This window comes from Scyliorhinus torazame, chromosome 2 (assembly GCF_047496885.1).
Source record: "Scyliorhinus torazame isolate Kashiwa2021f chromosome 2, sScyTor2.1, whole genome shotgun sequence".
NCBI lineage: Eukaryota > Metazoa > Chordata > Chondrichthyes > Carcharhiniformes > Scyliorhinidae > Scyliorhinus > Scyliorhinus torazame.
In genome coordinates, this window is record NC_092708.1 from 267,741,427 (window position 1) to 267,763,754 (window position 22,328).

The 22,328-nt window shown below is 49.2% G+C and overlaps 1 protein-coding gene across 1 annotated transcript in view; it reads right to left on the reverse strand.

Annotated features, from left to right (window-relative positions):
• The window catches only part of LOC140407222 (1-phosphatidylinositol 4,5-bisphosphate phosphodiesterase beta-2-like), a 190,485-nt gene that overhangs the window by 14,680 nt on the left and 153,477 nt on the right, over positions 1-22,328 (reverse strand). Inside the window, 2 exon segments of the mRNA XM_072494874.1 lie at positions 343-419; positions 7,865-8,054. Coding sequence (XP_072350975.1) covers positions 343-419; positions 7,865-8,054 — 267 coding nt within the window.

The following is a 22,328-nucleotide window of genomic DNA, read 5'->3' on the forward strand; positions in this document are numbered from 1 at the left end:
ATCATTATTGCTGAGCCTACCTTATTAATTACATGATGTGGAGATGCCGGCGTTGGATTGGGGTGGGCATAGTAAGAAGTCTTACAATACCTGGTTTTAGTCCAACAGGTTTGTGTCAAATCACTAGCTTTCGGAGCTCAGCTCCTTCATCATTATTAATTACAGAATCATTTGAATGTAAATTCCTCCAGTTGCCGTGGTGCGATGTCTCTGACGCATTAGTCCAGGCCTCTGGATTACAGGTTCAGTAGCATTACCGTTAGGCCACTATTCCCTTGTTCTCGCTAGAAATCCCTGTACTTTTTTGCAGGATATTCCCAATTTTGCTTGATGATTCCTCACCTTTCAGTGGATTCCTTTAGACTCTTCAGTGCTGCCACCTGTTTCTCCTTAGCGATTTCCATCAGTTTGGCCACTTGCTGCAGGTTTAAAGATAAAACCACTTGTTAGATTGTCTAAACCTAGTAAATACTGGATTATGACGTGCTTCCAGAGAAATAGCTGATCATCGTTTGTGCACATCAGGGGTTTGGAAAGGATACACCAGGGGGTGGCCCTGCTCTTGGACACTGGAGTTGATAGTTGTGAATCTCTCTTCTCTTCTCTTCTTGTTTCTCTCAGAAGTGGGGCTTGGCTGGTACTGTACAACACTGTGCTGAGGCACAGCACAGATGCCCATTCCTGCCATGCTTGGTGACACAGGACATTTGGCAGCCAGAATCTGCCAACACCCTTCACAACATTCCCTATTGTTCCGCCACTGAAACCCCTCGGTATGCTGCACGGTGGCACAGTGATTAGCATTGCCACCTTTCAGTGCCAGGGACCAGGGTTCGATCCTGGTGTTGGGTGACTGTGTGGAGTTTGAACATTCTCCCCGTGTCTGCGTGGGTTTCCTCCGGGTCCTCCGGTTTCCTCCCACAGTCCAAAGACGTGCAGGTTAGATGGATTGGCCATGTTAAATTGTCCATTAGTATCTAATGATAGGTAGGTTAAGTGTGGTGACGGGGTTACGCAGATAGGGCGGGGAGTAAGCCAAGATAGGGTGCTCTTTCAGAAAATCAGTGCAGACTCGATGGGCCAAATGGGCTCCTTCTGCACTGTAGGGATTCTGTGCATCTATCCAGACCTCTGTGTGTCAGAAACTCAGTAGCTTGCTCTCACCTCAAGCCTTGGCCTGTGTGATGAAGCCTAGCTCCTGGAAATGAAGCATGGGAATGGATCTTAGGGGCCGCTAGCCTGTTATGTTTTGTGATTCTTGACGTCTGAAATTATCATTCTTTGAGGCCATAGAGACTGGAGCTTTCATTTAATTCTATTCTTGAATGTCCCCTTGGGTGGTGGTTCATTGCTAGTTCAGTACACAGACTGCAGTGCCGTAGTGTGTGACGTTACATCTGGATACTTATGTATACATGCACATAACAATATAGTTTCTAACTCTTTTCAATTGCTATAACAATTAAACATCCTGCTTTCTTTAAAATATCTCTATATCTTCATAACGATATAATCATTAACTTGTTTTATATTGGCCTCGATTTTCACCGAGTTGGGTTGACTTGGGAGGCAGGTGGGTCTTGAGTGCTGGATTCCCAACACCATTCCCAGGTTATGTAATTTTCAAGAGCCTTTAAAAGGGGGCGGGGTTGCATTGTTAGTAAGGAATGAAGTTAAATCGATAGCAAGGAGTGATATAGGGATCAGAAGGCATAGAATCTCTGTGGGTAGAGTTGAGGAATCGCAAAGGTAAAAAGACCCTGATGGGAGTTATGTACAGGCTGTCTAGCAGTAGTCAGGATGTGGGGCAGAAAATAAATCAGGAGATAGAAAAGGCATGTAAAAAAGGCAATATTACAATAATCATGGGGGACTTCAATATGCAAGTGGACTGGGAAAATCAGGTTGGTAGTGGACCCCAAGAAAAAGAATTTGTGGGATGTCTAAGAGATGATTTTTGGAGCAGCTTGTGACAGAGCCTACTCGGGAACAGGTAATTCTGGATTTGGTGATGTGTAATGAGGCAGACTTGATTAGAGAACTTAACGTGAAGGAACCCTTAGGGAGCAGTGACCACAATATGATATAATTTACCCTGCAGTTTGAGAGGGAGAAGCTGCAATCAGATGTAACGGTATTACAATTGTATAAGGGTAACGACAAAGGCATGAGGGAGGTGCTGGAATCAGATGTAACGGTATTACAATTAAATAAGGGTAACTACAAAGACATGAGGGAGGAGCTGGCCAGAGTTGATTGGAAAAGGAGCCTAGCAGGGAAGACAGTGGAACAGCAATGGTGGGAGTTTTGGGGGGTTATTCGGGAGGCACAACAGAAATTCATCCCAAGGAGGAGGAAACATGCTAAGAGGTCAAGGCATCCATGGCTGACGAGGGAAGTCAAGGACAGCATAAAAGCTAAAGAAAAAGCATACAAAGTGGCGAGGTTTAGTGGGAAGCCAGAGGATTGGGAAGCCTTTAAAAGTGAGCAGAGGACAACTAAAAAAGCAACAAGGGGGGGAAGATGAAGTATGAGTGCAAGCTAGCTAGTAATATAAAGGAAGATAGGAAGAGTTTTTTTCAATATATAAAAGGCAAGAGAGAGGCAAAAATAGACATTGGATCACTGGAAATGTGGCTGGAGAAGTAATAATAGGAAACAAAGAAATGGCAGACGAACTGAATAGTTACTTTACATCAGTCTTCACGGTGGAAGACACTAGTGGGATGCCAGAACTCGAGGAGAACCAGGGGCCACAGGTGAGTGCAGCGACCATTACTAAGGAGAAGGTTCTGGGGAAACTGAAAGGTCTGAAGGAGGATAAATTACCTGGACCGGATGGACTACTCCCCAGGGTTCTAAAAGAGATAGCTGAGGAGATTGTGGAGGCATTGGTGGTGATCTTTCAGGAATCACTGAAGGCAGGAAGGGACCCAGAGGACTGGAAAGTGGCTAATGTACCATCCCTGTTTAAGAAGGGAGGGCTGGTTAGCCTGACTTTGGTCATTGGTAAGATGTTAGAGTCCATTATTAAAGATGAGATCGCGGAGTACTTGGAAGTACATGATAAAATAGGACTGAGTCAGCACGGCTTCGGCAAGGGGAAGTCATGTTTGACAAATCTGTTATAGTTCTTTCAGGAAGTAACAAAGAAGTTAGAAAAAGGAGAACCAGTGGACATGATTTATTTAGATTTCCAGAAGGCCTTTGACAAGGTGCCGCATAGGAGACTGTTAAATAAGTTAAGAGCCCATGGTGTTAAGGGTAAGATCCTGGCACGGATAGAGGATTGGCTGACTGGCAGAAGGCAGAGAGTGGGGATAAAGAGGTCTTTTTCAGGATGGCAGCCGGTGACTAGTGGTGTGCCTCAGGGGTCGGTGCTGGGACCACAACTTTTCACAATATACATTAATGATCTGGAGGAAGGAACTGAAGGCACTGTTGCTAAGTTTGCAGATGATACAAAGATCTGGAGAGGAGCAGGTCGTATTGAGAAAGCAGGCGGGATGCAGCAGGACTTGGACAGGCTAGGAGAGTGGGCAAAGAAGTGGCAGATGAAATACAATGTGTAAAAGTGTGAGATTATGCACTTTGGAAGGAGAAATGGAGGCATAGACTATTTTCTAAATGGGAAGATGCTTAGGAAATCAGAAGCACAAAGGGACTTGGGAGTCCTTGTTCATGATTCTCTTAAGGTTAATGTGCAGGTTCAGTCGGCAGTTAGGAAGGCAAATGCAATGTTAGCATTCATGTCGAGAGGGCTAGAATACAAGACATGGGATGTACATCTGAGGCTACATAAGGTTGTGGTCAAAGCCCATTTGGAGTATTGTGAGCAGTTTTGGGCCCTGTATCTAAGGAAGGATGTCTTGGCCTTGGAAAGGGTCCTGAGGAGGTTCACAAGAATGATTCCTGGAATGAACAGCTTGTCACATAAGGAACGGTTGAGGACTCTGGGTCTGTACTCGTTGGAGTTTAGGAGGATGAGGTTGGATCTTATTGAAACTTACAGGATTCTGTGAGGCCTGGATAGAGTGGACATGGAGAGGATGTTTCCACTTGTAGGAAAAACTAGAAGCAGAGGACACAATCTCAGACTAAAGGGACAATCCTTTCAAACAGAGATGAGGAATTTCTTCAGCCAGAGGGTGGTGACTCTGTGGAACTCTTTGCCGCAGAAGATTGTGGAGTGTCAGTGAGTGTCTTTAAGACAGAGATAGATAGGTTCTTGATCAATAAGGGGATCAGGGGTTATGGGGAGAAGGCAGGAGAATGGGGATGAGGAAAATGTCAGTCATGATTGAATGGCGGAGCAGACTCGATGGACCGAGTGACCTAATTCTGTTCCTATGTCTTATGGTCTTATGGGTGGGCTGATTCCTATCAAAAGTCCTCATCCAGCACACCAACCTGGCTGACTCCAATGTGGAGTTTGGTATCTCCTACTCCTTGGAGCCGGGTCAGGTTCACGGCACCTTAGAAGAGTTGTGAACCCTTGTGTGCATGATCGGACCTTTTGAAAAGTATGTTGAAAAGATCTGCCTCATGCACCATATGCTAAGTGATCCCTTATGTCCCCTCTGTGCTTCCACCCACTCCCTTTGGCCCCTTTCACCCTCTTCGTTCCGTTGTTATCTTCCTCGACCCAATGAACACCATAGTGTATGGCGAAGTGTATAAAAAAAGCGTTGTAAAAAAGAAATCCATCAATAAGTTTATCCCATGTTTGAAAAAGTCTGGATTTCAAGCTACTAGAAATGTCATGGAGCCAGGCCTTTTGGAATTTCAAAACCACAACTCTTGAAAGTACCTCGTGCAAACGAACATTGTGAAATTGACCCAGAGATCTGAGCTGTCAATTAAACAATGCTTCCTCTGGGGGGCTGCTGTTCTCATTTTATGATAGCTGTCTGGGCTATCTGAGACTCATCCGGGCAAGTGGAGAGTATTCCATCCCATTCCTGACTTGTGCCCAGATGGTGGACAGACACTAGGGAGTCAGGAGGTGAATTACATACAAAGGTTTCCCGGTCTCTGACTTGCTCTTGTATCCACAGTATTTATATGGGTAGTTCAGTCCAGTTTCTGGTCAATGGTAACTCCCAGGATGTTGATAGTGGCATTGATCATTACAGCAACAATAATGAAATGAATGTCAAGTGGAGATGGTTAGATTCTTTCTTGTTAGATATGGTCATTGCCTGGCACTTGTGAGACACAAATATTACTTTGCCACTCATCAACCCAAGCCTGAATATTGTCCAGATCTTGCTGCATATGGATACAGACTGTTTCAGTCTTGGAGGAACCACAAATGGTGAACTTTGTGCAGTCATCGTGAACATCCCCACTTTTGACCAATTGGTGAAGTAAGGTCATTAATGAAGCAGCTGAAGATGGTTGGGTCTAGGATATTAATCTGAGAAAAACCTGCAGCGATGTCCTGGGAATAAGATGATTGACCTCCAACAACCACAACCATCTTCCTTTGTTCTCGGTATGACTCCAATCCGTGGAGCATTTTCCATGATTCCCATTGACTTTGGTTTTGCTTGGGCCCTTGATGCCACACTCGGTCAAATGCTGCCTTAATGTCAAGGGCAGTAACTCTCATCTCACCTCTTGAGTTCAGCTCTTTTTCCCATGTTCAGACCAAGACTGTAATGAGGTCAGGAGCTGTGTGGCCTTGGCAGAATGGAAACAGTGAACAGGTTATTGCTGTGGAAGTGCCGCTTTGATGTGGAGATGCCGGCGTTGGACTCAGGTGGGCACAGTAAAAAGTCTTAAAGTCTTAGGTCAGGTTAAAGTCCAACAGGTTTGTTTCGAATCACTAGCTTTCAGAGCGCAGTTCCTTCATCAGGTGAGCGAAGAGGTGGGTTCCACAAACACAGCATATATAGACAAAGTCAATGATGCAAGATGATACTTTGAATGCGAATCTTTGCAAGTAATTAAGTCTTTATAGGTCTAGACGGTGCGACTGGAGAGAGGGATAATCACAGGTTAAAGAGGTGTGAATTGTCTCAAGCCAGGATAGTTGGTAGGATTTCGCAAGCCCAGGCTAGATGTTGGGGAGTGAGTGTAATGTGACATGAGTCCAAGTTCCCGGTTGAGGCCGTGCAGAACTTGACTATCAATTTCTGCTCGGCGATTCTGCATTGCCGTGTGTCCTGAGGGCCACCTTGGAGAATGCTTACCTGAAGTTCAGAGGCTGAATGCCCTTGACTGCTGAAGTGTTCCTCGACTGGAAGGGAACATTCCTGCCTGGCGATTGTCACACAATGTCAGTTCATCCGTTGTCGCAGCGTCTGCATGGTCTCACCAATGTACCACGCCTCAGGTCATCCTTTCCTGCACTGCTTGATAGCACTGTTGACAATACCATCTATCACTTAACTGATGATCAAGAGTAGATGGCCAGGTTGGATTTGACCTGCTTTTTGTGGACAGGACATACTTGGATAATTTTCTACATTGCAGTGTAGATGCCAGTGTTGTGGCTGTACTGGAACAGCTTGGCTAGGGCGTGGCTAGTCCTGGAACACAAGTCTTTAGTATTACTACTGGAATGTTGTCAGGGTCCATAGCCTTTACAGTAACCAGTGTCACCAGCCGTTTCTTGACATCACATGAAGTGAATCAAATTAGCTGAAGCCTGGTATCTGTAATGCTGGGGACCTCTGGAGGAGATCGAAATGGATCATCCACTCGGCATTTCTGGCTGAATACGATTGCAAATGCTTCAGCCTTATCTTTTGCACTGATGTGCTGTGCTCCCCCATGATTGAGAATGGGAATGTTTGTGCAGCCTCCTCCTCCAATTCATTGCTTAATTGTCCACCACCATTCACAAGTGGATGTGGCAGAACTGCAGAGCTTAGATCTGACCCATTGGTGCGATCACTCAGCTCTGTGTATCGCAAACTGTTCCTGCTGTTTGGCACGCAAGTGTTGTAGCTTCACTAGGTTGACACTTAGGTGGTTGTTTTTGACCAGCGCAGATGCAATTGGACCAAGAGCCTTTTCTGTGCTGTAGACCTCTATGGCTCTATGACTATGACTCAATGACACCTAATTTTTAGCCAAAGCTGGTGTAGCTCCTGGAATGCCCTCCTGCACTCTCCATTGAACTGAAGTTGATCCCCTGGTTTGATGGTAATGGTAGAGTGGGGGATATGTGGGGCCATGAGGTTATAGTCCGTTAGCTCGATACACACTATAGTGCAATTGTGTGATGTGGCATCTTGGATACTTATGTGTACTTGCGCAGAACAATATAGTTCCAAATATTGTTGAATAATATAACAAGGAGCATGTGTTTGAAGCCTTTTAGCAATCTCCTGCTTGGTCTAGGTATCCAATCCTTTGCTTGGAGAGTGTCTCAGACAAAAGGCCTCGTTTCCATGGTAACGTAGGCCTGCACCTATTGCAGATAGCCATACTTCAACCTGCAACGGAATTTCTGGATATCTTCAAACCATGAAAATGTGATGGTGCTCCCCGTCACCTGTCCGCAGGGTTTAGGGAAGAAGCATTTCCAAGGTATTCAGGCTAGGAAAATCCATCCCATCCTGCCCTTGGCCAAGCTCTGAATATATGAGGGGTGGCGGAAGCACTAGATAATGGCCAAAGTTGGGGAGTCATGGCTGAAAGCATGAGTTATCACCTCAACTATCAAAAGTGTTGTGCAACATGTGTGATTTCCAAGCAAACACAAAGGACCTGTGTTAGAATGGGTTACATTAAATCCTGCATCCCAACAGAGTATGAAAATGGAATACAGCAAATCCCCACACACCAGCAGAGTATAAAAATGGATCAATTATATTCCCAAACAACAACAGCGCTGTCCACAGTACTGTACCTCAGTGATGTGTTGTTCTTTTCGGTCCTTGATGAGTTTGTACTGCTCTGTGTGCACTCGCTGTAAATCTGCCTGCATTTTATCCCTGAGCTCACTCACTCTTTCAGCTGCTGCCCCATTACTTGACATGCTGTCTGTAGGGATCAGGGATTCCCCACAAATGGCACTCTCATGAATGTTTCCAAGACTCCTGTAAGAGCAAGAGATACAGCACCAGTTAACTGTCTGTGTGCTTAAATTGGTGACACAACTATATATCATAATTCAGGAAAGCTAAGGAAACTCACCCACAGAAACTGAAATTATCAATGCCAGTACACCAGCAGAGTGTGAGAATAGACTGCAGTAAATTCCCATAATACAGTAGAGTATGAGAATGGATTACAGTAAATCCCCATAATCCCAGCAGAGTGTGAATGGATTACAGGAAATCCCCATAATCCCAGCAGAGTGTGAGGGTGGATTACAGTAAATCACTATAATCCCAGCAGTGTGTGAATGGTTTACAGTAAATCCCCATAATCCCAGCAGAGTGTGAATGGGTTACAATAAATCCCCATACTCCCAGCAGAATGTGAGAATGGGTTACGGAAAATAGCCATAACCCCAGAGAGTATGAGAATGGATTATAGTAAATCTCCATAATCCCAGCAGACTGTGTAAATGGGTTACAGTAAATACCGATAATCCCATCAGAATGTGAGAATGGGTTACAGAAAATACTTATAACCCCAGAGTGTTAGAATGGATTACAGTAAATCCCCATAATCCCAGCAGAGTGTGCAAATGGGTTACAGTAAATACCAATAATCTCAGCAGACTGTGAGAATAGATTACAGTAATTACAACCCAGCAGTGTTAGAATTGATGTTGGAACAAGAAAGAGGAAAGGAATTTGCAGGAGAGGGTAGAGTAGGAGGAGGAGATACAGAATGGTGAAGTGGCTGGATATTTACACGAGGAGAGATACAGTAAGGAAAATGATATACTAGAAAGGGAGGAAAAGAAGGGGGAGGGCAATATAGAAAGGGGAGTGGAAGTGGGGTACAGCTACGAGCTGTGGGTACAAAAGGGACGATACAAGGTACCATCGTCCAAGGAATCTAGATCAGTGCTAGAAAGGCCAATAGGAGCTTTTTTAATTTGTATAAACACAGTAGTAAGTGGCTCTCAAGTAAAGTTTGAAGCTTAAACCAAGCTTAAGAGTTGGGGCCTGCGAGATTCTTGGTATGACATAATCGTAAGAAATAGGAACAGAAGTGGACCATTCAGCCCCTCGAGCCTGCTCCGCCATTCAATAGTGTCATAACTAATCTGACATTTCTCATGTCCACGTTCCTGCCCTTTCCCCATAACCCTTGATTCCCTCCACCGCTCTCTGGGGAAAGGAGTTTCAAACACTCACAACCCTCTGAAAGAAGATGGTCGTGATTCTTCGAGCCCGCGCCATGTTGGAGAATCGGCGGTGTCGCGGGAAATTCCCGCCACGCCGCTCCGATGCAGGGACCCGATTCTTTGACTGGAGAATCGGCGGCAATTGCGCCTGCACAGTCGACACGGTGCCGGCCGCGGCGATTCTCCGCGGCCGGCCGAGTTCCGCCAGCGTGGTTCCAACCTGGTACCATCCGTCGGGAGCTCGGACCTGCGGCCGCGGTGGCCGTCCAGGTGGGGGGGATCTGACTCCGGGGGTGGGGGCCTCCGCAGCGTCCAGGCCTGCGATCGGGGGCTACTGATCGGCAGGCGCCCGCGATCTGGAGGGGGCCTACCTCCATCCGCGCGGGCCCGCTGTAGGTCTCTGCCATGTTGCACGACACCGGGCGGAGACGGCATCATACACATGTGCCGGTGTGGAGACGGCCATCGTGTGCATGCGTGGGGCACTCCGGCGTCGTGCTGGCCCCCTGAGGATTGCTGAATTGCTGGGCCAGGTTGCCCGCTGACACCGGCGTCAACACTTGGCCGGGATTTCGGAGAATCCCAGCCGATATTCCTCCACATCTCAATCTTACATTAGCACCCCTTTATTCTGAGCTATGCCCTCTGGTCCTAGAATATATCATGAGGGGAAACATCCTCTCAGTCAAGCCCCTTAAGAATCCAATGAGATCACCACTCATTCTTCTAAATTCCATTGAGTAGAGTCCCAACCTGTTCAACCATTGCTCGTAAGACAATTCCTCAATACTGGGGTTCATCCTAGTGAACCTATTCTGAACTGCCTCCAATGAAATAATGGCTAGGATGCTCCATTTGGGAGACTTATGGTGGGACTCTCAGTCCAGCGACACCAGAATCGCGAATCGTGATTGGATGGGGAATCGGGTGTCAGCCGAAAATCGAAGTCGGCGCCGATCGCCCAACGGACCTCCGGTGCCTCGATGGCAGGGTGAATGTGTTCCACGCCCTGCACCTGCATGGGCATGCAAAACGTGCAGTAGCACCTGTTGACATATCATTAACGGGCCCGACCCAGTAGTCTCTGGCCTCCCACAATGCTTCAGCTCAGCCAGGTGGAAGTCACACCTGCACGATTCACTTGTGATATTTAAAAACGGGTACCAGATGCCATGGCTGCTGAGGGAGAGAGAGGAGGTAAGAAAAGTTCCCAAAGGCTCAACAGTGGGCTGACAGTTGTGTCGCTGGCTTGGAGGTGGGGCATCAGCCAGGACCAGGGGAAGTAGTGGGGGCGACTAGGTGATGGGCCATGGGTTTGGGGTGTTCCCCCAGGGACCAGGATATCTTAAATTATCTTGATAATCTTTATTGTCACAAGTAGGCTTCCATTAACACTGCAATGAAGTTACTGTGAAAAGCCCCTAGTCGCCACATTCCGGCGCCTATTCGAGTACAAAGAGGGAGAATTCAGAATGTCCAATTCACCTAACAGCACGTCTTTCGGGACATGTGGGAGGAAACCCTACTGGCGGGGTGTTACACGGCCCACCCAAGGAGGGCACCCACGGTAGACCCAACAGGATGGCACAGCACAGGCTGCAGAGCGTATCACTGGCATGGGTAGCGCTAGCCATTGGTACGCCTGCGGAAGGTGGTGGGGTTAGAGGCCCTCTGGTGCCAGGCACCGACGGGGCCAGGGGTGCAATGCGAAAGGCAGAGTGTTGGAGGGAACAACTGGGGGTGGGTTTAGGATTGGGAGGGGGAGGGTGTCATGCGGGTACAGGGGCTGCAGTGCAAGCCAGGGCCACCACGTAGCCCATTGGACCTGGATGGGCAAAGGAGTCCTCATCATGCTAACATGTCTGCCCTTTACCCCCTGCAGATAATGGATTTTGGAGTGCAGCCGGGAATGGTTGGCATCTGCCTGGCCACGGTGAATCTTGCGGACACAATGAGGCTGCACGAACAGGAGCTGCTCGGGGAAGACCCTGCAGAACAGTTTCCTGCCGCAGAGGAGCCGGGGCCAGCCGGTGTGAGGTTGGAGAGCCGGCTGTCCAACAGGCCGAGGAGGAGTCACATCAGGCCCCATGTATGTCGACAATGCCTGTCCTTCGAGGACCTGCCAAACCGAGTGTGTCGCCGACGACTGCGGCTGAGCAGGGAGTCCATGCGACATCTCTGCCGGATGATGGTGCACCTGGAACTGTGGGGGTATGGGGGCGGACACCCACTCCCGGTAGCTGCCAAGGTGATGGTCTCCCTGAACATTTACGTTACAGGGTCCTTCTAGGTGCCAAGTGGGGACCTGACTGGGATCTTGCAGATGTCCGTGCACAGGTGCATCGATGTGTGGGGCGCCACGCACAGGAGAACCTAATCATCTCCAGGTTCACCGATAAGGGGGCCTAGCCACCGGCATCTCAACTGTCCTGTCCCACACCCACATACCCACCACCCCCACATGGCCACACCCCCGCCATCCCCTGTGTTCCTTTCCTGCAAAGGCCCATCCCCTCCCTCCAGAGTGAGCTCTGTGGCCTCTGCTGTCGCCTGGCGCGGCCAGTCCTGGAGGCCTGCTCTTGTCTTGACCAGGGTCTCAATGCTGTCGGCCATGGAGCACAGGGACTGTGCTGAATCCCTCTGTGACTGTGCCATGTCACTCAGTGACCATGCCAGGTTCCTCTCTGACTGGCTCAGGTTATCCAGCGTCAGGCCAATGCTCTCAACGCCTGTAACCATGGCCCGTTGTGACAGGACCACCCTCTGGTGCGTCGCAGCAATGTCATGTGGCCCTGGTACATGGTTGCCTGTGACATGACTGTCCTCTCCTGCACATCAGCTACCGTCCACACACTGTACCCCAGGCCTTGGACATCCTGACCCATGACCATGACCATCGCACCTAAAGCTTCCACCGCGGACGTTACCTGTGCGGTGTTTGCCTGGGTGGCAGACATTGTCGGCGTCGCCTCCTGCCCCTGCACACGGTTGGGCACTTCCAACTGCACCTGCAGGCACTGGGTGATTGCCTACACCTCCTCCTGTACTCCTTGGCTCTGCACCTGTATCTCCACTATTGATGAGACCGCCCTTTCCAGAATGGCTAGACCTGTCTGGAAGGCAGCTAGTCCCTGGGCAGTGCGCCCTCTTGGGGGTTCCTATCTCCACCTGATGTGCCACTGCATGTGTGTTGTGCACACCAGATAGTGCCCCAGGAGCCTCTTCATGAACATGCCCAACCGATGTTTCTCAGGGATGGTGGAGATTTTGGTGATAGCAGTGATGAGAAGTCGGTGTCGTCCCCGGGCATGTACTCCAGAGTGTTGCGGCTGGGGCGAGGGCCCGTGGATGGACCCACCTCATCACCAGGTTGCGGCTGGGGGCATGGGACCCCGGATGGTCTGCCTCATCGGGAGGTGACCTTGCAAGACACATTGATGCATGGTGAGATCGCGGGTAAGTGTGGTGTGGGGAAGAGGGGTGACTCATGTACCATAGGGACATCGCAACACATTGGGGGCTCACTTGGTTATCCCATGTCGACATCCGCCTCTGTGACTGTCTGTTCTTCCACCCCGCCGACCAGGTCTATCACCCTCTACTTTGTGACGGTGAGGGGCCACAGGTCCGGCGAGCCGCCTCTGGTCCTCTCCCGCTCCCAGTGACTGTGGGCCGCCTTCTGCTGAGGGGGGACAGATAACACAGTGTGAGACACTTGAATGTGGGCAGCACAGGGGGTCCGCAGTTAGTGGCCTTTGTGGGCATGGCACCCGGCCATGGAGGGCCGTATGTGTCCTGGTATGTGGTGCTGGCGGGTGGGGTGCGAGGGGACTGCCAGCGGGTGGGGTTTGGTTGCTCTCTGGGGGGAGGGGGGTGGATGGGTTACAGGAGTGTGGTATGAGGGTGGTTTCAGGGCGCGGTGATGGTGACTCACCCTGGCTGGCCTGGGGTGTTGCCAACTGTTCTGCCTGGTGGGGCCGCATGACGGGGGTGGGGGGAAGGTGCTGGGTATGGGGTTGGGGTGTGTGGGGCTGGGGGTGTTGCCAGGGGCACAGAGCTGGTTACTCACCCGGGCCTCCCTGAGGAAGTTATGCAGCTTCTTTCAGCACTGCTGTCCGGTCCACGCGGTGGAGCGAGCCCTGCGTCCGCAAACTGTGTGGCCGCTCTCCAGAATGCCATCTTCTTGGCTGGAATGAGAGTGTCAGGAGAGGGGCCTGCTTCTATGTGGCTGTAGCTTGGCAGTCTCTTGAGTGTCATTCCTCGCCCCAGTGAATCACACACCGGCGTACGTTGGAATTGCACTACTCCCACGTGGCCACAAGTGCTGGCCTATTAGCATGTCCTGAATGGCTCCCGCAGTCGCACCCCCATCGAGACTGTGGAACACCCCCATTCAGTCCTGGCGTCAGCTCTCAAATAGACAATTGTGCCCCAAGTGTTCCCACCGGGACTATATAGCATGTGATTCACATTTTTATTGGGGCGCTATTCGTTCCGTGATTCACGACATGAAAATGGGTCAGTTCTCTGTTGCTGTGAATTGAAAGCAATTCCTGGTCCTTGTGGGCGGTGTAACCATTGGAGCCGGACTTCCTCAAAAATCTCTAATAGACTATAAGACCAGAGGATACAGGGCACGATTTACTGGCTTCATCCCGCTGGAATCGGAAGCGGACATGGCAGGTAGGTCCTGGAAGAGGCCTCTCCTGGGATTCCGGATGGTCGTTACTCCTCGTGAGATCTAATGAGATGGTTGGGACCCAGACTTGCAGAGTGAAGTGACCGGAGGCTCCCGGGTATCTGGGCAGGGTGGCATCCTGGCACTGCTGATGCCACCCAAGCACCTTGGGTGCCAGTGGCACTGCCAGGGTGCCCAGGTGGTGCTGCCAGGCTGGCAAGGGCACTGCTATGGCGCCAGCATGCCCAGGTGATATTCTGCCCACGCAGGGAATGGTCCCGGGGGTGCCTTGCCCATGTGACGTGGTGTGCAGGGGCCTCGAGAACACCCCAATAGATGAATTGGGGTGTCCTCCGGGAGGTCGTGTTGGGGAGGGCCGAGAGATCGGAGCGCCATTTAAAAATGGTGCCCTGATCTCTTCCTGCATTGAGGAGCACCGCTCGTCAGGATTCCTCAATGCCGGAAATTACGCTAAGTGCGGCCTAGGGAGGCGTTCCCCGTTGAGGTCCGAAAGAAACCCAGAGTACAGTTAGATAGCACAGTCGTTCCTGGTGCTACAAGCATCAAGTTAGGAATGGTTGGTTTATCTCTCTTCAGATCCTGTCTACTCACTGGGATATATTTTTGCTCAGAGTTACCTCCTTAAATGTCTGCCACAGGGCAGCACAATGGCGCAGTGGGTTAGCCCTGCTGCCTCACGGCGCCGAGGTCCCAGGTTCAATTCCAGCTCTGGGACACTGTGTGGAGTTTGCATATTCTCCCTGTGTTTGCGTGGTTTTCGCCCTCACAACCCAAAGATGTGCAGGTTAGGTGTATTGGCCACGCTAAATTGCCCCTCAATTGGAAAAAATGTATTGGGCACTCTAAATTTATATTTTAACAAAAATGTCTGCCACTGCTGGTTTACTGTCTTTTGTGCTAATCTACCACCTAGTCCACTTTAGCTAACTCGATCCTAATTTCATTGTAATGCCCATTATGTAAGCTCAACACAGTTGTTTTTGACCCACGTTTCTCACTCAAACTGAATATTAAATTCTATCATAGAATCATAGAATTCGTACTGTGCAGGAGGCCAATCAGCCCATTGAGTCTGCACCAACCCTCTACAAGAGAGCCCATGCCCCACCCTATCCCCATAACCCAGTAACCCTACCTAACCTTTTAGACAGTAAGGGGCAATTTAGCATGGCCAATCTATCTAACCTGTACATCTTTGGACTGTGGGAGGAAACCGGTGGACCCACAGGGAGAAAGTGCAAACTCCACACAGACAGTCACCCAAGGCCGGAATTGAAGCCGGGTCCCTGGCACTATGAAGCAGCAGTATTAACCACTGTGCCACTGCACTGCTATGATCATTACTTCCTGGGGGTATACTCTGAGGCCATTTATTAAACCTGCCTTATTACCCATTACCAGATCCAAGATGCCTGTTCCCTAGTTGGCTCCATGACATATTGCACGAAGAAACTATCCCTAATACACTCTATGAATTTGTTGTCATAGCTACCCTTTCCAACTTAATTAACCCAATCAACATGAAGATTAAAGCAGTGTTTTTCAAACTTTTTTTCCGGGGACCCATTTTTACCAACCGACCAACCTTCGGGACCCAACCCGGCCGACCTTCGCGACCCACGCCGGCCGAACGTCGCGACCCACCATTTTCTCTTACCTTGTTTGTTGCTGACAAAAATGGAGGAAATGGTTTTGGATCCCTTTGGCCCCAATGGTGCCTTTGGTCCCTTTGGCCCCCCGAACTTGAAAAAAATAAGGCTGCGACCATATAAAAAAAAATGTGGCCGCACTGCGCATGTGTGCCCGATCATCGGTGCGCATGCACATAGTTTTACGCATGCTCACCAATGATCGGGCACGCATGCGCTGTGCAGTCGAATTTTTAAAATCTGTTCCTGGACATTTTGAAGGCCGCTCGCAGCCGGCATTGTTAAAAGCCGGCTGCTGCGGCTGTTGCGCGCGGATTTGCACGATCGGGAGCGCTGCGATGGACGGCTCTGTGACCCTCCCGACACCCGCCCACGACCCACCCGCGCCCCTGAGTTTGACAATGCCTGGATTAAAGTAATCTACAATTATTGCTTTATTCTTTTTATATGCTTCTATTATTTGTTAATTTATACCCTTTCTTACAGTGTGGTTACTGTTTGGGGTCTATACAATATTTCTACCATAGTCTTTTTTCTCTTGCTGTTTTGTTCCTCCATCCAAATGGACTCTACATCAAATGAATCTAGATCATCTCTCATAACTGGCCTCATTTCATCTCTTATTAACCCCACCACCCTCCTGACTTTCTGAAAGGTCAGATGTCCCTGAAAATGAAGTTCCCAATTTTGATCTCCTTGTAATCATGTCCCCGTAATGGCTATGAGATCACATCCATTTACCATGATTTGCGCTGTCAGTTCGTTTACCTTATTCCGAATACTTTGTGCATTAAGAGCAGCATGGTAGCACAAGTGGATAGCACTGTGGCTTCACAGCGCCAGGATCCCAGGTTCGATTCCCCGCTGGGTCACTGCCTGTGCGGAGTCTGCACATCCTCCCTGTGTGTGCGTGGGTTTCCTCCGGGTGCTCGGGTTTCCCCCCACAGCCCAAAGATGTGCAGGTTATGTGGATTGGCCATGATAAATTGCCCTTAGTGACCAAAAGGTTAGGAGGGATTATTGGGTTACGGGGATAGGGAGGAAGTGAGGACTTCAGTGGGTCTGTGCAAACTCGATGGGACGAATGGCCTCCTTCTGCACTGTATGTTCTATGTAAGATATGTAGCCGTCCCGATTTCAAAATGTACACTTGCAAAGACTGCAGGGAAAATTGGACAATGCTAAGAAACAAGAAGGTGCAAGCTCTGTCTGACGATTAGAACCTTAAACGCTCAGACAGGACAGAAACTACCAAATGATTGACATACTAATGAGCCATCTCCGGGGACAAAAGGGAAACATTTAGATACACAATGTTAGGACAGACACCCCGGCGCCAGAAGAAGCGAAGACAAAACTGACTGACAGTCACCGGGACACGCCCAGCAATCAGGGAACCACCCCTCTATTGGAGGAAAATCGATACTGATAATTGGGAAAGACCCAATTAGTTGAGGCCAAGTTCAAGGCCCGCCCAAAAGAGCACGAAGCCCTTTTGGGTATAAAAGGTATCCCCCAAGGGAGAACGCCCTCCTTTGGCTTTGGCTCTCAGTGAAGAGAGAGACCAGCCTAGCAGCTGCACCAGACCAAGTAAGTTCCAAGTCAACGCACGCTACGAGATAGACGCTTCTAGTTGCTACCCTGTAAACAGCTCAACCCAGCAGCCTCAGAACCGAGCAACGGCCATTGTTCCTCTGACTGAGTGGGCGCCCAAAGCTAAGTATAGGCTTTAGTAATAGTGGTAGTTTAGTTTGTAGAGTTTATGCATGAGTAGATTTGACTGTGTAAATAAATGAGCATTGCTTTTGAACTTACTAACTGGTGTATCGAGTCATTGATCAGTATTTGGTTCTGAACCTTGTGGTGGTGTCGAAAGATACCTGGTGACTCTTGAGCAAACGTGATTAAGTAGAGTCAAACTAAGAACCAACCAAAAGACAGCAGAACATTTACTGGCGACATCTGACGGGACTCGATTCAGAAGTGGCCTAACCACTCCGAGAGAACCCAAAATTTGAATTGAGAATCCAATTGGGAACAGAAAGAAAAACCACAAGCGTCAGGGGTGAGAGTCATTTACAGTTTGTGTCGTAGGGGTCAGGGGGGTAGCGTCCGCGCGCAACTGAAGGGATCCCGCTAAGATCCATGTGAACACGAAGGCTGTCTTCATCTTTGTCGGACTTCTTCTTTGTCTTCCTCTGGGGTTCCTGGGTTTCTGGAGTTCTGTGTACACAAGCATAATTTCTGTTATTATCTTGCTTACGATCTCGTGTGTCTGTCTGTCTGTCCTTTACTGCCAATTTCCCTTTATAATTGGTCACCATCTGTGACTCCCTCATTTTTTTAAAAAAACCGAATATTTGGACAAGACATCTAAGAAAATACTGCCGTACTGCGAGCTGCCTCGCAGCCTGTGTGATTTACCATCCCAGTGTTTGAGGATGTAAATAGCATAGGGAAGCAACCTAAGGGTTGCCAAAACCAAACAAAAGAATTTTGAACGTAACGAGCCAAAATGGGGTGCGTACGGGCAGGTAAGAAATGGGTGGAATCCCTGGGTAGGACGGTCATCAATGCCGTATGTGCTCTACCCGAGCGTAGCTGACCAGAGGGGGGTCCTCAGGCAGGGCGGAGACCAATGCCGTTTCTCCACTGCCTGAGCAACCGGTAGGAATGTGGTCGTCGTGGGGGGGCTGCCTCTCGAATTAGGAGAGCAACTATGAATCGGGTTCTGTCGACAGACTAGTTCCCCTGAACTATTGTCTGGGACTAACTTGTTCCATTAACAAGTTTCTGGGGACAAACTAGTTCCTCTAACAGCCATTGGCCATCAAAGGGGGTGGTGACGTGGGACCGGAAAAACGTTCCAAGTTTACACACAACACTTAACGATAACACTAACGAACAAACATTCAACAAACATGGTGCAGGTTCCATCAGAAAGGACATCGTATCTCTCCATCGGTTCCTTTTTTCTCCATCATCTGGACACTTCACTGCTCAATAGCAAACAGGGTCGTAAAGGGATTTGTTTGGTGGGAGTCAAACTCTAAGTCATCATCTTCTCCCGGCTGCCAAACCCTTGTCTGTAGTAACCGTGCTAAAGCTGCTTGGGACGAATTGGGGTCCATCTCATCATTCCGGATGAGCCTGAACGAATTGTCTCGGTGCCAGAATCGTGTGTCGAGGTTGGAGCTACCGTGCTTCAATCCGTAATCGTCGGGCGGTGGGTCTGGGTCAGGGGCTTTGATATAAGTGATCTCAAATGGGTCGGTAGAATCATGCTCAGATTCGCTGGGAGTGGGGCCTGGTACAGGGGTATAATCGTAACGTGGTGTGCTGTGGCTGTCATCATTGTGATCGCTATCACTGTCGCTCTCGCTGCTGGTTGAGGGAAGGGAGAGGCGTAGTCGTGCCGCTGGGGGCAGAGTTGAAGTCGTGACTGAGTGGTTGGGGGAGGGTAGGAATACGTCATCTGTGGGTGGGGCGTGATTGTCTGCTGCTGTGAGCAGGATGTGGTGTGTGTGGTTATTCTGTGAGCAGTAAGTCTTGAGCTGGTTTATATGAAACCATCCAGACTTACCATTGGGATAGGTTATTTTGTATACTGAGGGGCTGACTTTGTCTGAAATGGAGTACAGTCCGGAAAATTTTGGGGAGAGGAATGAACTGGGGTTGTAAAGGGAAAGCATAACTTGTTGCCCTACTGTAAACTCAGTGGCGTGTACTGTTTTGTCGAAACAAGCCTTGCTCTGTTTCTTCCTGGTTCCAAGTCTCACTGTTGCGGCGAGTTGGGCTGCCTTTATGTTCTCTATCAATTGTTGAACCGCATTTTCATGCGTGAGGGCTGTAACTGCGGGGCTGGCCAAATCCAGTCCTAATAAATACTCAGTGCCTTTCATGGGGCGTCCGGTCATGAGGGTGTGGGGGGTGTATCCTGTGGATGTAGATACCGTCTTTCTTAAAAATATCAAAGCAAATGGGAGTATTGAATCCCAGGTGCTATTATTTTGCTGAACCATTTTCCTGAGAGTGGCTTTCAATGTCCTATTCATTCGTTCTACAATACAACCTTGACTGGGGGTGATATGGGTTATGGAACTTTTGTGTAATTCCGAAAATCGTGAAGATGTTTTTCATTACACGTCCGGTGAAATGGGAGCCTTGGTCTATACTGCGTGGGAGGCCCCATCTTGTAAAGATGTGGTGTGTTAAGATTTTAGCCGTCGTCTTGGCCGTGTTAGTTCTTGACGGAAATGCTTCCACCCATTTTGTGAAGGTGTCTATGACCACCAACACATACTTGTAACCATTTCTGCACGGGGGTAGGGGTCCTATATAATCTATCTGGAGATTTGTCCAGGGTCCATTAATGGGGTGGGTATGACTAAGTTGAACCTTTTTCACATATCTGTCTGGATTGTTCTGTGCACAGATTAAACAATTACATAGAATTTACAGTGCAGAAGGAGGCCATTCGGCCCATCGAGTCTGCACCGGCTCTTGGAAAGAGCACCCTACCCAAGGTCCACACCTCCACCCTATCCCCATAACCCAGTAACCCCACCCAACACTAAGGGCAATTTTGGACACTAAGGGCAATTTATCACGGCCAATCCACCTAACCTGCACATCTTTGGACTGTGGGAGGAAATCGGAGCACCCGGAGGAAACCCACGCACACACGGGGAGGATGTGCAGACTCCGCACAGATAGTGACCCAAGCCGGAATCGAACCTGGGACCCTGGAACTGTGAAGCAATTGTGCTATCCATAATGCTACCGTGCTGCCTGTACCGTGCTACGTAGTGTGTGACATCGATCTTTAAATCAGGCCACCAGCGAAACGGTCTGAGGTGGGCTAGGGTGGGTTCAATTCCTTGGTGTCCACGAATGTCATGGAACTGACAAATGATCTGGTTCCTGTCCTGGGTGGGAACTATATAAATGCTGTCCTTTAAAATCACACCGTCGTGTGTGGTGATTGCGTTTCTAAACTTGTCGTATGGGGCTGGGAAGGTTCCCTTGAAAACTTCCCTGAGTTTCTCGTTCTCTTTCTGGGCCTTCGCTAAATCCTGGTTGTTGGTCTGTGAGACCTGAACTGCGTGTACTGGGGCGCTTTCGGGGGGGGGGTTCCAAAAATAACCATGCCTGGAGCCTGCCTTCGCTAGGGTGTCTGCTTTAACGTTACCAGGGGGGGAAGAACGGTGATGACTGCGAGCCTTAATTATGCCGTATTTCCTATCCTTCGCTGTCTCTAAGATATGGCGGAGTAATGGGGCTGAGGGTAGGGGTTTACCGTCCGCGGAAACAAATCCTCTTGTTTCCCAGAGTGGAAGGAACTCTGTCAAACTATTGCAGACATACAAGCTGTCTGAGTAGATGTCTGCTGGGGTCGGGAACGAGTCTGGATGGTCTACAATATATGCAATCGCTGCCAGCTCTGCTGCCTGCAAGCCTAAGTGTCCTGGAACTTCAAGGAAATTTCATCTAGGGTGCATCCCTGCGCGTCCTCTACACATATACCGCAACCGGTAATTCTCTCTCCGTTTAACATTATAGATGAGCCATCCACATAAATCCTTAGGGGTGCGCACGTGTCTGTGAGCTGGGGTCTCTGGGGTGTACTACCTGTTTTCCTGGGGGGTGTTTTGGGAATAAATGGGCCTGTGTTGTGTTTTGTGGTGATGATCTCACACTCATGAGGGGTGCCTGCATACTGCAAATTATCGGCAAGGAATGTGTGAGTTTTGGTTCTCTTTGCCGTGATGTCCCGTCCCTGTAAAAGAAGGGTCCAACGGGCTGCGCGGATTTGGCTGACTGTGCCATCTTTAAGTCGGCCGCCTAACAATAGCTGTGTCGGTGTCTGTTCTGTGAGGATGGTGATGGGGTTGAGTCCTGTAATGTAGGCTAAGTATTGTACTGCCCAAAAAACTGCGAGCAGGTGCCTTTCACAGGCAGAAAATCCTTGCTCTACGGGGTCTAACATGCGTGAGGCATATGCTACGGGACATAACTGGTCGTGGCGTTCCTGGAGGAGCACGGCCGAAAGAGTTCGGTCGGTGCTTGTTACCTCTATAGCGTACGGGAAATGTGGATCTGGCACCTGTGCTGAGTGCTCTTTTTAAAGCGTCCACGGCATCTGTATGCTGTGGAAGCCATTCCCAAGGTGCCTGCTTCTTGAGTGGCGAAACCGTCAATATGGTTTTGGCAGTCACCAACTAGTCCTAAAAATGACTGGAGGGCTGAGACATTGTGGTGAAGGGGCAATTTGACGATCGAGCCAATTCTCTTGTGCTCGATCTTGCGTTTACCATGAGTGATCACTGTTCCCAAGTAAATCACTTTTTCTTTCAGAATCTGGGCCTTCTTGGGGTTGACTTTACAACCAATTTCTTTTCGGAGTGGTAGGAGTTCGGCGAGAAGCAAAATGTGCTCTCCCTTTGTGTCTGTCTGTAGTAACAAGTCATCTACATACTGGACCAGACAATTGGGGCGGGAAAATTTTGCTAATCCATTTGCCAGCTGTCGGTGGAAAATGGAGGGGGAGTTGTGGAAGCCTTGTGGGAGGCACGTCCACGTATATTGTTGCCCTTGGAATGTAAAGGTGAATTTGTACTGGCACGCTTTAGCCAATGGAATGGACCAGAAGCCATTACTAATGTCCAAAACCAAAAAAAATTTGACTGGAGTCCCTGTTTGAGCATGGTCTCGGGACTCG